A 16947-nucleotide genomic window follows, 5' to 3' on the forward strand; every position below is an offset into this window, starting at 1 on the left:
AGTAAGACTTTTTTAACTGAACACTGAGTTTGCTGTTTCTATAAATGTCTTTCCACCCTTGTCCTCAATTACATCAACTTGCATCATCTCTGTCTGTTGTATAGGAACAATTACCAGGCTTCTCAATAGTCACAAGGTTTTTTATTTATGAAAACTCCTAGAAGTTGCTAAATGATGTAGAGATCTAGTGGAGTTAAAAAAAATTATGCCACATCAAGTTTATAGGAGAATATATTTCCTCAATATCTACTGCTCTTTGTGCTTTCTTTTTTTTTTTTTTAAGTCTAGATCAAATAACTGGTCTGTTACATTGCTGACATGATTTTAAAGTGCTGGCCCTGTCTTTATAAGGCTGTTATGAAAACAGTAGCTTTTCCTAGTTCAGATAAACTTGCTGTTTATCACCCTTTAAAGTGATGCAGTTTTTATTTTGAAACAATGTGGTGGTTTTTGTAACTGCAACCCATATAAATATATAAATGTCTTTCTAGTTGGGTCTTCTCTTCCATCCTTAAGGCAAGAAACTGGTTGCTTCTGAAATAATAGGTCTGATACAGGAACAGAGGCAGTATTTGCAAATTGAACTTAGAAGCAAGTTTTATCTGTTTCCATAAAGTAATATTGTGGATGTAATCTGAATCTGGAGCGATGATCATTTCACATTTATGTACCCTACTCTATTCACTAGATCTTGCTTATTTAGTATTCACTGGAACTTGCATTTGGACATGCTTAAACTGTCTATGGCTTGTTGTGCCAACTTGTGATATATATCTGTGAAGACACTGAGCACTTCAAGTGTGCAATATAAGCTTTGGTATCAGATGGTTTTTTAATGCAAAAAAAGGAGTGGGTTTTTTACCTAAATCTAACCTGCTCAGCACAAGCACTCAGGCCATAGGATTTATCTATCAATTTGTGCCAAGTCCAGAAGATTTTGATAACATATGAATCATCTTTTTAAAAAGAGAGCTAAATAATAGAAGGTCTACTGCTTCCCATGGTAAACTGCTGTTAATTAAAGGGCATGTTTATTTCACTGTTATTTGCCATTTAAAATTCTTCAGTGTAAATTTTCAGGTATTACATCTTCCTGTGCACATGCAGATCTTGATCATGCTCTATACTTTTTTCTTAAAAAACATAGATGGTTTTACGTATTTTAATTAGAAAGAACTCTCCTTGCACATTTTCTTAAGGATGAATTAGCTTTGTTTAGTCTGCTAGGCATGAGACAATTCTTGTTTAATTTGAACACTTTCTAGATTTGAACATTTTCTAGATTTTGTTGAACACTTTCTAGATTTTTGGAACTTCTGTGTCAGAGTAGGGAAAATACTCCAGTAGTGATCCTTCCTGCTATGGCTTTCTTGAAATTACCATGGCCTTTGGACATAAAAAGATCATCTTAGCAGCAAGATAATGCTTCAATTACTATTTCTTTGTCTGTTGTATATCCAAATCCTTTTCAGAGTCTTCTCAAATTCCTTTTTCCCATTCTCAGGTATGACTTGCCTATTGTTCACCAGACTTTCAGCTGAAAAAAAAAATGGCAGGTGCCTAATTTTGTAGATGACTCATATCACTGCCTAAGTGTTGTCATCTCTGTTATTTACCATTCCTTTAATCTTTCATGCACCCTTTATTAGTCATTTTCTGCCACCCGTCAGGGGAAAGACCATTTTAACTTATGCCAGATGAATTAACGTGTTGTTCACGTGCCTTATGGGGTCCTCCAGGATAATTCATCTGTCCCTTGGCTTTTCTTCTGCCTGAGGGCAGGTGGTGTCCAGATGAATTGCCCTGGAAGCACCCTGTTCTTCAGCACCTGGCAGCTTTTCATGGATGTGTGGGTGCAGATGTGGCACCTGCAGTGTGGGTCAGGAGTGCCCTACCCCTGGCTGCATCTAGCTACAGACTGTCCCTGCCACCCAGAGCAGCTCTGTAAGTGCATTCCTGTAGAAAGGAGGGGAAAAAAGAGTCAGTAAAGATGAGGGCTCCTATGCAATGAACAGAGTTCCTTGGCAGTGGGCTGATTTCTCTTAAGTAGATCCCTCAAAATAGGCTGTGAGCCCTGGGGTCTATGGTGTACAAGCCTGGGCTAGGCAAATATGTACATGCAAAATCTGGTTTTACACACTTTACGATTTGCATATGCAGATAATTGCACATTTAATTGGAGCTTTTGTTTCATGCATCCATTCTTGTATGGATCTCTCAAGTCTGCCTTGCAATGTTTGCCAAGTGCTCTGCTATTAGGGAACGAAGACAAAAAACACTTCTGAGAGGTATTTTGTGCATGGCAATTGAAACATGAATAGAAATTAACTCTGTCCCTGTGGCAGTTTTGTTTTGGTGGATGACATAGGACATTTAAGCTAAAGTTGTGAAGATGCCATGTGCTTTTGTTCCCCTAAAGCATAAAAATAAAGGTAAAGAATTGCTGGCAGCCTTGCCTCCACCTGCTTTTCTTTGCTGCTCTTAAAATAGACTTTGAAGTTAATGTATTTTAGCTTTCTTGGAAAAGAGAGTTTTCTGTAACCTCTTCAGTAGTTAAATAATTTTGAAGCTTGAAGTGTTTCAAAGCAGAGAGGGGAACGACATGATCTGGTTGTACTTAAATCTGCTTGAATGATGTCTGACATCCTCGTGATGAGGGAGGAGGAGGAGAAGGGTGCTCTACAAAACACCCTTCACACATAAAATGGTGCATCCTAACTGCAGGAACTGAGTGTGCCAGGGTTCTTCATGAAGAGCATTGCCAGCTGCTGCTTTGTCTACAGAGACTTGTTGAGTTTTAATTCTTTGCACAAGTTTACACTGACCATGGTACAAAACAATGAATACCCCTGTATGTTTCTTGGGAACATTTCCTGTGTGTTAATGGTAACTAAAAATGGACTTCTGAAGTAAGCCTTGCTCTCAGCAGGAGGGACTCGCAATAAAAATCTTAAAGAACACCGTGTCCCACTTTTTCTCTAACAGAAGTAAATATTTCTTTTTTTTGTTCTTAAATTTTTAATCTGTTTTATTATATATTGTGCCTTCTCTTTCCATCTGCCACACGATACTAACAATGGCAATTCATACTCTCATCCCACTAGAGCCCAGGAAACCTTTTGTCTTCCAGAGAAGCTGTGGAAACACAAACGGTTGTTTCTCAGCTCTGCTGAAATGTAGTGCAATGACCAGTTACTACATGAAGCTTTCTTTAGGGTATTTAGAACTTTGTCTGCTTGTAGTGACAACGTTATGAGATGAAGAAAGTTGTTTTGTGGTGGTAGAGCGAGGAGTGGTGGGCTTTATGGGGGGTGAAGCCAGTCTGATGCAAAGATCCATTCCCCTCTCTCTCATTTTAAGTGTAAATTGAAACAAACTGCGGGGTCAGCCAACAGCTGAAAGCTTGTTATACAGCAGATGTCGTTAATTTTTGTCTTTTTGAAATGGCAGATACTTTGGATGAATACTTTGAGTATGAAGCTGAGGAGTTCCTGGTGTCCCTGGCCCTGTTGATCACGGAAGGTCGGACCCCAGAGTATTCCATCAAGGGTAGGACAGAGGGCTTTCACTGCCCCCCAGCACAGTCGAGTCAGCCACCAACAACCAAGCATGAATGCAGCGACAAACTGGCCCAGGTATGGTGGGACCCATTTCAAGTGTCCTGGTGTGCATCCTTGATTAAAGTCAGGCAGAACCCCAGAGTGCACCCACAGTCAAGCATGAGCAACAACTGCTTTCTGTCAGTCCCGCATTTAAAGGAGTATTTAATTCAGTATCCTACTAATAATAGATCTGTCCTGAAAATGAGAGATCATTAAGCCTTTTATCCTTGAACATGAAATTCTGCACGACTACCTGAATGCAGTACCTATTTGAGCCTTTATTATGCAAATGGCAAGTGCTATACTTAGCGTTCTTGGTCTGGGGTTTCTTTGGAGAGAATGTAGGCTGACTTGCCTAACTTTTTGCTTTTCTAGGTGCTCTTGAAAAGTTAGTGATCCAAAAAACACAAGCACGTCAAATCTAGCCAGTTTGTTTGGGAGTAAGGTTGGAGCATCCCATCTCTCAAATAAAAGTTCTTAAGTCCTGTGGGAATTTGAGTTATATTCATGCAGAAGTTAGCCTGCTCCAAGACACAGAATTTATAAAGATACTGCTTGAGTGTGTCTATCCAAGAAGATGCCTTGTGGAGAGAAAGCTACAAGGTAGCAAAGTGTAGTGGTTGGGGAAATGTATTTCTATGAGCTTTTTTAATTTTCTGCAGAAGTTGCTCACATGGCAGCCGTGAAGGATTTGTTAATTATTTTTCATTTAATAGCTCTGGCATCCTATCTCTGATTTGGTGGAGCCTGATTTACACAATTCAACCCTTACCCTTTCCTAGGACTTTGGAATATGCTTTTAAGTTAGATTTAAATCTGGCTAGTATTTTTATGGCTTGTGTATGTTGACATTTTTCTTTCCCTCAGTGTCGTCAGGCCAGGCGAACCAGATCAGAGGTTATGCTACTGTGGAAGAACAATATTCCAATCATGGTAGAAGTGATGCTACTTCCAGACTGTTGCTATAGTGATGAAGGGCCCACCACCGAGGGGAATGATTTAAATGATCCTGCAATCAAACAAGATGCATTGCTCTTAGAAAGGTGGATTTTGGAGCCAGTTCCTCGACAGTAAGTTGGATATTAGGATTAGCTGATAGTTGCAAGAATCTTGTCGTGTTTAAGTTCTTAAAGTAATGGGTTAGTGGTTTTGAACTGGCCCTTTGCCATGAGGACTGATCTAAGAAAACCACTGTTTACTAGTGAAATCTAAGCACTTCAGTTTTAGTCTTCCTGTGCTCAAACTTTTTGCAGTGCACATTGTGCAATGCAGAGTATGGAAAACTCCTAGCTGAAAACTGTCCTTTTAATAAATTTAACTTTTGTTATGTTAAGTGGTGTAAATTCTAATGTGGATAAAAAATCAGGCTCTGAAATCTTCAAAACCTCATTGTTTTGCTTGATTCAGCTGTGTCTCATTTTCCAACCGAAGATCTGACAGTGTTCTAGTTCTAATAGTTCTCTGAATATTCTGACCAACGTCCATGTATTTCTCTTTAAATGTCTTAGGAGTGGAGATCGATTTATTGAGGAGAAAACCCTTTTGCTGGCAGTTCGCTCCTTTGTTTTCTTCTCTCAGCTGAGCGCGTGGCTGAGTGTTTCACATGGTGCTGTTCCCCGAAACATCCTGTACAGGTATGCCCAGAATGGAAAAAAACTCGTTTGCTGTTTGCAGATTGTTGCAGCTTGTCTCAAAATCATTCTTCTCTCCTGTTTTCCTGTTTGTTTTTAGAAGGTGCCATGTTGTTGGCCTGGTGCTTTGGCAGTTTTATGGGATTCGTACACTTTGCAAAGTACAGCAGTTGCTGATGTCTCTAGTGCTTTTTCTTAGACGTTTGTGTTGTGAAGTAGATAATTAAAGACTCTTCATTTAGCAATTTCTGTAAATGCCCTTCTGTAATGTTTCAGGGTGAGCGCTGCAGATGTGGACTTGCAATGGACGTTCTCCCAGACACCCACTGAGCATGTCTTTCCTGTTCCTAACGTTTCTCACAATGTGGCCTTGAGAGTCAGCGTCCAGTCCTTGCCCAGACAATCGAACTACCCAGTTTTGACCTGCAGTATTCACACCAACCTCAGCTTTTACGAAAAGCGAATGCAGGAGCGCAAGTTGCATCAGCACAGCGACTCCAGCGCTGCACAGCAAGGCAGTACTTCCAGTCCCCAGTGTTTCCGTGGGAAACAGACGTGGACAAGGACATCTGAAGGCCTACTTAACGGGAAAAAGATGCCTGAATTTACTACATCTATCAGAAATCTAAAACTTTATCCATCTACCAGACTTGGATCTGACTTCGGGGCATCGCAGTCTAAAGTTCAGTGCTATAATGCTACAGCAGACAGTAAGACACAATCTCATGAAACACCGGTCAGAACTTTGAAATCCTTTTCTCTAGTTGATTCCCGTGTTTCAAATAGTCATTGCTCTCATCAGCCCACAGGAGAAACCAATCCTTTGATAGGCTCTTTACTTCAAGAGCGACAAGAAGTCATTGCAAGGATTGCTCAGCACTTGATTCACTGTGATCCGGCTACTTCACCAGTTGTCGCTGGACGTCCATTCAACGCACATGAGAACATCTCGGCTACACCAAAAGCTTTTCGGGGTACTTATGAAGATGAGAACTTGCCAAGGAAAGGCAAGGAGACCTCCCCTGTTCCTACTGCCAACTTAGACAATGCAACACAAGAAGATGGTGGTGAAGGCAAGACTAGAGCAGTGCCAGAGGTCACACTGCTCGATGCCCGTGTTCCAATGAACCACTGTGGCCGTCAGTCGGCAGGAGAGAGTAATCCCCTGATCGATTCTCTGCTCCAGGAGCGGCAGGAGGTGATAGCAAGGATTGCCCAGCACTTGATTCATTGTGATCCAGCTACTTCTCATGTTGCTGGACGTCCATTCAAAGTGCACGAGGCGAGTCCAGTTACTTCAAAAATTTTCCGAAGTACATACGAGGATGAAAATTTGCTGAAGAAAGGCAAGGAGCCGTCTTCTGTTTCTTTTGCTAAATCCAATTTTTCTTTGTTAGAAGATAGCAGTAAATCAGGGACAAAGACACCTGATACTCCCATCAGTCCTTCTAGGTTTGATGGAGAATCGAAGACTTCTCTGAAACTCCAAGCAAGAAGAAAATTGGTTTTAGCAAAACCCAGTGAAGCTGTCCAAAATGCATTTCATCAGACTCCAAATAAAACTTCTCATGCATTTAGTAACATTCACACGTCATCATCATGTATTAAAGAAAATAAATCTGAATTTCCAGATAAATTGGAAACAATACATTCTGGTTACGCACAGAAAGACCAGATAACCGATAGAGTTAAACAGGGTTCAAATTCCAGCAGCACTGATGAACAGATTTGCACAAATAAACTTAAAGAAAGAACAGTTGTTTGTGAGAACAATGGCACAGATAGTTTTAACAATTTACAGATAGATAAATGCAGAATACTTGAAGGTACAAAAAAAGCAAACATGATGCCGGTATCTGACTCTTTGCACAAAAATGATCTCAACTGTTTAGATAAAGACTCAAAAAAACCAAATATTTATGAGCAAAATACTCAGCTTATTAGTATTGAAAATTATTTAAGTAAAGACCACGACAGTTTCAAAAACAAAACCAAACAAGATAAAACAAAAACTGCACATGATGAGAATGAAGACCCAACAGGCCTCGATTTTCAAAGCACTTCTCAAAAGAAACCTACAGAAGACAATGTAGTAAAGTGTGAGCGGCAGAAGAACCCAGACATGCAGGTAAATATGTGGGGGAAGAGACTAATTCCTGTAGCTGCTCTTAGTCAGATAGCTTGTACCCTGTATCTTCTAAGGACCAATATGAAGAGGGATTTAAGCTGATCTCGTAGGAAGCAGTATGTTACTATTGTCTTCTTGGCTGAAGTAACTCAGGAAGAATTTTTTCACAGGCAGGGTTAAGCATTGGGATGGACTCCCCAGGCAAGTGGCAGAGTCAGTGTCTCTGGAGGTGCTCAAGAAATGACCAGTGCTGTGGTCTAGTTGACAAGGTGATCAGTCAGAGGTTGGACTTGATGATCTTGGAGGTCTTATCCAACCTAAATGATTTCGTGTGGTTCTGTAGCTTGGTCGGTAGTGCCTCCCCTACACCTTCATAAGTGTAACATTGAGAAGAACAGGGATTTACTCTGCTCGTGGTTGATAGTGTGATGAATGACAGTTTCCATAGGTTGTTAGGCATCCTGGTTTTTTGTCAATACACCGGTTTCTGAGTATGGTATGTGATCTTCAGTGAGCAGTCTGTGTAGTTGTAGATTGAGTCCAGGGGAATTTATACTGAATGTTTCATAACGTGCTGGTGTGATGCAGATCCACCTGGGGCAGGAGTCTTCTCTGTTATCATGATGGGCCATTGAAATATCCCATTGATAACCTGAGCAAATTTGTTTTGGTGACAGAAGGCGCCATCTCTAAAACACACAAATACGTGGCGGAAGCATAATTTTCGATCCCTGGATGGAACTTCAACCAGGGCTTTTCATCCCAGAACTGGACTGCCTCTGCTTTCAAGTCCTGTAAGTTATTGTTGAAATTATCTTTTAACTGAGAAAGGGAGTATTTTGTTATTATAATGTCTATGTATGGTATAAAATTTGACAAAATACTTAGGTGAAGTGTGTGTCCTTACTTTGTATCACAGTGAATAATACTCTTTTGACTGGAAATTAACACTTAAGTGAGAGGTAACACTTAAATGAAGCTGAACAATAATTTTGGAAAAGAAAATATTAAAGAGGCAGTTGTTGAGATCTGGTCAAGATTAACAAAAGATGGCATTAGAAAAATCCAGAGAAAAAATGCTTTAATGCTATTTTAGAGCACAAAGAAAAGCATTTTGAAGATTTGTATTTCAAGCGTAAGTTAACGTTTTGTCATTTAAGAGTTTTTGTGTGAGTTTTTAATACCTGATTGCCTATTATTCCAAAGCTTTTGTTTCTGTGAACAGTTTGTACTGTACATTTTTCAGCAACCAGAGATGTCACTGAATGACTTAGTGATACAAAGCTGCTGTGACAAGACAGACATTGGGGAACTGTTACAGTTCTTGGTGGGTTATTGGGAGTTTTAAAGAAACAGGCAGTCCCAGTTCAAATTACTGAAGTAGTGACATTCTGTAATCAACACATAATATGCTTTATTCTTTAGTGCTTGTAAAGGCTGTCATATTTTCAGGGAAATTGGATGAAAATTGTTACAGCCTGTTTATTAGTAATGTTCTGTACTGTTCCAAGAGACATCAGCCTCCTGAATGTCTTTATTTAGGTACTTCCTGTTAAGCAGAATTTACAGTCTCATCATTAATAATTCTAGAATTTTCTTCACTAAGTTTAAAATGTATAGGAATTACTCTCTTCTGCTCTGTTTTTATAATTTTGTAATGTCATGAAAATTCCTGGCAAAATGTGTTTACTTGGCAAAATTGCCTGTACTGGCAGTTCAGTTTTCAAATTAGCATCTTCTTTCCTTCTTGAGGTTCCTCAAAGGAAAACACAGTCTGGGTGCTTTGATCTGGATTCATCACTGCTGCACTTGAAATGTCTGTCTGCAAGAAGGTATGTTTTATTTACCAGAAGCATTAAGAATTTTGAGGGAGGCATAGTGTGTGTTCATACCAACAAAGCGCATTAGCAAAGACAAAAAATGCTGTTCAAAAGAATCCTTATTTTGACACAAGGCTTGGCAGCTGAGTTGTCCTTGGGACTTTCCAGGTTAGCACAACTCTGGGACATGACCATGGTATGAGAGCTGCTGCCAGAATGAGTTCTGTCCCGTGCAGGGGTGGATGTGCTGTCATGTACACTTGAATTTTCAAACAGAAAAGAAAGTCATTTTTTATTCTTCTTCAAATAAGTGTTATTTTTGTGTTATATTTTGTTCTTAATGTTGAACATGTTAAGCATTTTGCCTTAAATTGGTCAGAAAACTAAACTTTTAAAAGGAGCCAGCCATGACCCTTTATATGTTACTACATGTAACATAAACAGTTTTTAGTATGGTAGTTTGATGTTGGAAACTTCAGGATATGAGACAAAAGTATCTGCATACAAGAGAAAATAATCTGATACTTCGATTCCAGCCAATGGAGTTAATGAACAACTTAAATTTTTATTGTCCTCATTCCTTGTAATGTAAAACTGGTGAAAATATTTTTTTCAGTTAACTAGAAAATGTTTTGCTCAAGTATTAACAGGCAGTGTTCAACTGTTACTTCTTTAGGACAGCATTGTGTAATACCATAAGTAAATTATTCTTTCTAGAGTTGTGTATACCCAGAAGACAAAAGCAAATGTGTTTATCCTTTATATTTATTCTGTCTTTTTTTTAATAGCCCACAACAATGTATAAACAGAGACGGTGATCCAGACAGCCATGGGAAACCATTTCTAAGTTCTAGTGCTCCACCAGTAACAAGTCTTAGCCTTCTGGGAAACTTTGAGGTATTGCATATTCTCTAGAATTCTTGTGGTATTTTTAGTATTCTTCTGTACTGCTTTTAAATGTACATTGCTTTGAATAATTCCAGCCTTATTAGAATGTAAAAGTTCCTAACTAAATTGAATAAAATTTGTTTTTATTTCCAGCTGTAAAGGCACTTCTTTCATGCCCCAGACATCTTCTGTTTCAGAGAGTCAGATACAATGAGTTGCTTAAGCTTTTATTTCCCACTATGGTCAAGTTAGAAGATGTTCTGTTGCCTTAAGTGAGATTTAATAACCTGTAATTGTTCATGTTTATAATGTACTTACATAGAAAAAAGGATTTACATTTTTCCTCTTAAAGTCTACTTAATATGTCACAAAAGCTGTGTTAAATGAGTGTAGTGAACAGAATGTTTTTGAAGTGTAATCTCCAGCTCTTTACTTCATGTAGCATATCAAATAACAGCAACTAACAGGTAGTGCATTAACGGGTTTTATTGTGCTGTTTTGTGAAATATGGAGTTGAAGATGTTGAGGAAAGTTACAGATTCTAGTTTGGGTTTTTTTTCAGTTAGTATATGTCAAAAATCATGCATAGATCCTGCTGCAGTAAAGTTCTCTGTGGGCTTTTGCACCAGTTTCAGTAGGATGAAGACAGGATTTGGGTGATGCTTTCTCTTAAACCACTGAATCATACTGAATGTTCCACTGTTCGTGATTTTTGCCTTAGTGTTGATTTTTGGCAGGTCATCTTACGAAAGACCCAAATTCTCATACAGGCTAGTTTCCTTGTTTGCTGCCTTTTTTTGCTGTGTTTTATTTGAGGCATTCCCAAGCTAAGCTGTATGTGTTTTGTTTTTCAGGAGTCTGTCCTGAACTTTCGCTTGGACCCACTCGGCGTCGTGGAGGGTTTCACAGCAGAAGTGGGAGCAAGTGGAATCTTCTGTCCCACGCACATGACTCTGCCAGTTGAAGTGTCATTCTACAGCGTTTCAGATGACAATGCGCCCTCTCCTTACATGGTAAGTGTGTGGTTGGATTTATTTTAAATAAATTCTGATATGTGGAGGTGAAGAACAAAAGCTTGGTGAGTAGAAGGTTCAGGAAGTGAAGATTTGCAGGGACCTGGGTTATTTTCAACTGCCTGTGACGAAGTTCTCTTGTTTCTCCTTCCCTTCCCGAACTAGTACTTTTCCTCTGTTTCTCTGCCCCTCCATTCAACTGTTCTCATCTTGGGATATTGAATGTATTTGTCTTCCTCTGCACTGCAGTGATCTAACTTAAAATAGGCCATGAGGCAATAGGTGGACTTAATGGGATACATCTTGTTGTCCCAACAAGCAGCTGCCCTGGGCAACTAACCACTCTGCCAGAGTGGCCTTGGTGCAGCCCAAGGTACAATTGCTGAGGGAGACCTTAGACTCTGGAAAGTTATTCAGCCCTTTCTTTTAAATCAAATACTATCTGAGCTGTCATGACACATGGCACTCTCACAAGCTGCCTGGTTTGCTGATGTTTGCACCAACATGATATTTGTGTTCTCTGTCTCTGGGTGCTAATTCTGTTCCACATTTCTACAATGACAGCACGAGTTTTGCATGTCTAAAGCTGTAAAAAGCAAACAGTGCCGGCATTGAATTAGAGGCTGGATTTGTTCTGAATGCCCATTAAGGAATCTCAGTTTTACCTAGGTGACAGATCCAATTTTCAGAGGTTTTCATATGTGTATATCTGTCTAATATATGGTAAAGGGTCTGTTTAAACATGTTAAGTAAAGCAATGAACATCTGATTATCCCACTATTTAGATTTTAAATTCATAACAGTTACCATATTTATGACCTTCGGTTTTGAAAAGTATTCAGAAAATGAAATTGCTTAGAGTTTAAGTAAGGGCTTTGAATTTTGAGTTTAAACTTGTGTATGTCTTAACCACTGCAAAGAAGTATCTGTTGTTTTGCTTTCATCTTTCTAGATTATTTCACGTGATTTTCCAGGAGGTGAAGGGATTCTGATGTTCCTCAAATGGTTAAAGTAGCATTGCTTATTTTCCTAGCTGGGTTTCATTGTTCCAGGCTTTCCCACATGCTCTAAATATGCTATTATGGCTGAGTCTCCCAGGATTAATACAGCATTTGTGTAGTGCCTCCATCATCAGAAACATTGTTCCTGTTTGTATAGCTAGTTTCTCTGCTTTGGGGTCTTTTTTTTTTTTTGGTTGTTTGTTTGGTGGGGTTTTTTTAAGTCCAGAGCAGTGGGGTACAACAGCAGTGCCCTGCAGGTTGATCAGAGGTGCTCTGGGGCAATACCTAAGGGAGGCCTCAGCAGCATTTCAGCGCCATGCGAGGCACTCGGGATCACAGCTGGTACAAAAACAGATGTCATTGTTCCTGAAGTTTGGATTAGAATGGAAGATTAAGTGCATCTGCTGCCTTTGAAAAGCAGAAATGAGTTCTGTGAGATTTGGAGTATTATTGGTGCGACTGTAGATGATACAGAACCGGAAAGGAGGAGACAAATCTTTTGTTTTAACTTAGCAGCTGCTTCGAAAAGAAAGCTCTGTTTCCTCATAGCTCCCTGATGTGGAGAAGATGTGGAAACTTGGATCTGGTTTCAAGAGGAGAATGTACCCCTTATTGCACAGCTTTTAATGGTCTGCCAAAGTATCTGTAAGGCCCTTACTGTTGATTTTTAACTGCATCTTAAATGCATTGTCGTCTCTATTTTTAGTTTTTTATACATTACTGATTGTATTTCAAATAAACACAATTACATGAATAGAACATTTTGATTTGTTTATCTCTCTGTGAACTAAATATGTGTTTTGTTTTGGTTTTTTCTAGGGTGTAATTACTTTAGAGTCCCTTGGTAAAAGGGGTTATCGGGTACCGCCTTCAGGAACAATACAAGTGGTACGTACTCAGCAGATAAGGGTGCCTTGAAACCAATAATATCAAGAAAGTCATGCAGAGGAGATGAGGTTGTTGGAGATGAGCATGAAGCTAGCAGTGGAAATGTGCATCTCTGTGGGTACTGTAGTTATTCAAAACAGAAATCTGTGTGTGACATAAAAAAGACTCCCAACCTTTGAACCCATCTGTGCTCTGAAGAGACTTAAAATCAGTTACAGGGGATTCAGAATACCTGGGGACACTGTGGCTTTGAAGAAGTGATGGGGAAGTAATTAGGCCACAGTGCAAATCCTGAAATTCTTCTGAAGCGATTAAGATTGAATAATTGTATCTACATTTTGTAACACCACCCTTTTTTTTGTAATAAAAACAGAAAGTAAATCACAGTCATTGCTTAGAATCAATGAACTGACCCTTTCTTTTAAGAACCCAATCCAAGGTAACACATTCGTAATTTCAGGTTTAAGAGTGGAGCCCAGCCCTGTGCCTCCTGCGAGTGTGTTGTGTCTGGAAAACAGTGTAGACAAAAAGCTGACTGGAAAAATAAACAAAAACAGGGATGCAGCTTAGCAAAGTAAGAGTAGTCACGTACTAGTGTTTCATTCAGAATAGATTGTTTTTAGCATTATGTTTTAAAATGGGAGTTGCAAGTAGCTGAAGTGTTGATTAACAGGAAAACTTCACAATGTTTTTCCATCGAAGATTCTATGTGACAGGGGAACCAGGTGCATGGAGAACTACTTTGGCAGATCGAGTTTGGGTTAGGTTAATTGGGTTTTTTTTAAAATTTGTCATCTCTGAAGAGTGTTTTATTGAACTGTTTGTCTTTTCAGACCTTATTTAACCCTAATAAAACTGTGGTGAAGATGTTTGTGGTGATCTATGACTTGAGAGAAATGCCAGCTAATCATCAAACATTCCTACGGCAAAGAACTTTTTCTGTTCCTGTGAGACGAGAAATCAAGAGAACTGTCAATAAAGAAAACAGTCAACAGACTGAAGAAAGGCTACTACGCTACCTCATACATTTGAGGTAAGCTCCTTGGAGTTAAACAAAAAAAAACAAAAAGAAACCCAACAAACCCAACACAAAACCAAACAAACAAACCCACAAAAAACAAGTACCTGCCAAAATTTAATTCATAATTCCTTTCCCAGCCAGCCTTTCTGTATACAGACTTATTTGAAAAAAAGAGTGCTTTTAACTTGGTCTTTAAGCTAGACAGTAGAGGAAGAAGAGCTAATGAATAATTTGGATTCTGCTTGGTGGAAACAAAGTTAACACAGAATATAAAGCTCTCTCTTGGCATTGAAGTATTTCGTATAGCTTTGTAAAGCTTAAATCTTTTCTTAGCAAGAGAGATATTGTTCTGACTGAATCAATGCACTTTTTTTGAGGCTAAAGGAAATAGTGATTGTGGATGTTATATGGGCAAAAAAGCCAAACTAAGGATCAAGGTAGAGAAGGTACCCAGAGTGCTTCACACATACCTCTTTGCCAGAATAGCTTGTAACATGAAAAGCAGCCTGAGTTACTCCTAAAAATGCAGTGTTTAGTAGCAAAAATGTAAATACCTGTTTCATGATACAACACTGCTGATAATGCCTTTCACTTTATAAAATATTCACTCAATCTTCCTTAAATGATTTACAAAGCACTGCCTGAAACCAGACGCTGTGCTGCTGCTCTCGGGATGTTCTGGAGGCTGCAGTTGGACACAAAGGAGGAATGATGGATATACTCTGTCCTCCTGCAGTTGGCAGATTTTTTGCCTGTGTTTTTGTAGTAACCAAAGCCTGTATGTGCAGACCCAATTCTTTCACTGCAGCACTTGGAAACCCAGCAGTGGTTGACATTCTGAAGTGAGCAAGCAGAACAAAACCAAATATCTTACACTTCTCTCTTCTTCAGAATTATTTCTCCTACATATTACTTCTCCTATTTAGCAGCATTGTTTTCTACCCAGCAGACTTTTCAAACTCTACTTTGTCTAGAACAGTGATTCCAGGCCAAGCTCTCCCATGAAGTGAAAGTTGACAGGCATAAAAAAAAGTGTGTTGTTCTGCTGGAGTGTGAAAATAGTGTGATGATAAGGCTTTGGGACTGTGTTTTAATGATTAATTTTAGCCTGGATTGAAATTCATCCTTTCAGGTCACACTAACTTGTCATGTCTAACTTAACCACCTTCTAAAAATTTTCTTTAGGGGTAAATTCTGAAAAAGTATGTAGCCCCAATAAAAGGCTCTGTTCACTTGTAATATTGATCTACCTGTGCAGAGGAGCTGGGGACAGGCACCAGCTGCAGCAGTGGGCAAAAGTCTGTGGCCAGTGGGGTCTGGTGTACAGGCATGAAGAGTGGTGCACTTTTGTCCCTTTCAGTTTCTACTTTAATGCACTTTGAAGGCAACTGTGCTTTCTGCTCTGTCATCTTTTACAGCTGGAGGTCTTTTTTAAGAGCTTCCTATTTCTGATACCTGCTGAGAGACAGAAATGTAGCCATCCTGATGCTTCTCATTTTGAATATTTGTACAATTTAGCTCAGCTTTCAGACTGGTAGGAATCAGCTCGTGGATTTATAATGTGTAATTGGAAATGCATCCACTTCTGACTGGAAAAAAACCTCTCATAATTATGATGCTTATCTTCTTACTTTGGAAAGTGAGTAACTGCAGAGTATGCCACAAGTTTTTTCTTCAGCAATGAACCCAAGCAGTGGGTCCTTTCTCATAATGTAAGAATAGCAGAACTCCTTGAAATATTACAGTAGCTTATGTTGATCTGTCTTGTGGTTTATTATACTGAGAACTTACGATTTTACAAAATATTCAGTTGTCCATTTAGTAGCCTGCTTTACTAAAGAAGGATTTTAATTAGGAAAGCTTTAAAAATCTTAGTAGTATATTAATGCATTGGTTTTTAAAACTTAACTTTTAAAAGCAGCAATGTTTCCTGAAGCCCATTTTACTGAAAACTTGCACAAACCCAAAAAAACTTAATTATTAAGGTTTATTTTTGATTGTTACTCAAGTTGACTTAGAACAGCCTTTCAGTTGTAGCTGCAGTAGTTATTGAACACGAGCATCTTAAGCTTACACGTTGAAATTTTGCTCAAAAAAACAAATGAAGTCACCACCAGTGAGCTGCATTGTGGTCGCATCTGCTCTCGAGGCCTTAATCACAGTTGTCAGCACTCACATTATGAAAGCTCCTTTTCAAGTGGTAATTCAGCAAAAATGCTTGCATAGGTCTGGAGCTTAACGTTGGCGGCCAGATTTTCTACAACAGTCTTTAAAGTGTCAGATTTATTGTATATGCAGCTTCTGCAGGCAGTTCTGTATGTTTGAGATCCTGTTCAATACACCATTAGACTGTACTTGTACACACAGCTACACTATTGAAGTACAAAATGTAGCTTGCACAGACAGCAGAGCTTTATTCGCTGTTAAAATAAAAAAATCAAGAGTTGCACCTGCAGTTTAAGTTGGTTTTTGAAGATGTTTTGGGGATAACTTTTCTGTGAAGCAATGATTTTTTTTCTGTTGTAATTAAACCTACTTGAGCATAAGAGCTGTGAGTTCAGCTCTGTTTGTGCCTCGTTTTTGCCTGGTGCTGTGAGGTTGGTGACCATCCCTTGGTTTCTAGGTCACGTTCTGGCACCCTTGTGAAAGGCAGTTAAACAGCCAACCTGCCCACAGCTCAGTGCTTTCCAAGTTCTTAAAGCTTGGTCAACAGCCTTAGTTACTGAGGCACTGCCAGGAATTGCATGGAGCACAATTGTTGTTGCTTAACAGCTAAACAGGGGTTGTTACTGAAGGCTTAGTGGAGGGTAAGCTTGAAACTGGTTGTTAAAAGTAGTGGTTCCTCAAGGAGTTGGGAAAGTTTTTTTAAAATATTTTCTGTATGCAACGTATGATACCTTTATTGGTGGAAGCTGAAGACACCTCCTATTAATGATTTACTAGTTGCTTTTGATC

At 39.1% G+C, this 16947-nt stretch overlaps 1 protein-coding gene across 1 annotated transcript in view; it reads left to right on the top strand.

Moving 5' to 3' along the window:
- FAM214A (family with sequence similarity 214 member A) overlaps window positions 1-16947 on the top strand; it is a 48746-nt gene that overhangs the window by 27204 nt on the left and 4595 nt on the right. The window contains exons 2-11 of the mRNA XM_027688153.1: window positions 3451-3635; window positions 4470-4672; window positions 5111-5236; window positions 5510-7361; window positions 8039-8155; window positions 9114-9193; window positions 9970-10078; window positions 10924-11082; window positions 12903-12971; window positions 13805-14004. Of these exons, the coding sequence (XP_027543954.1) occupies window positions 3451-3635; window positions 4470-4672; window positions 5111-5236; window positions 5510-7361; window positions 8039-8155; window positions 9114-9193; window positions 9970-10078; window positions 10924-11082; window positions 12903-12971; window positions 13805-14004 (3100 nt within the window). The remainder of the gene's footprint in view (window positions 1-3450; window positions 3636-4469; window positions 4673-5110; window positions 5237-5509; window positions 7362-8038; window positions 8156-9113; window positions 9194-9969; window positions 10079-10923; window positions 11083-12902; window positions 12972-13804; window positions 14005-16947) is intronic.

Source organism: Neopelma chrysocephalum, unplaced genomic scaffold (assembly GCF_003984885.1).
Source record: "Neopelma chrysocephalum unplaced genomic scaffold, ASM398488v2 Primary Assembly neopelma1_75, whole genome shotgun sequence".
NCBI classification, from domain to species: domain Eukaryota; kingdom Metazoa; phylum Chordata; class Aves; order Passeriformes; family Pipridae; genus Neopelma; species Neopelma chrysocephalum.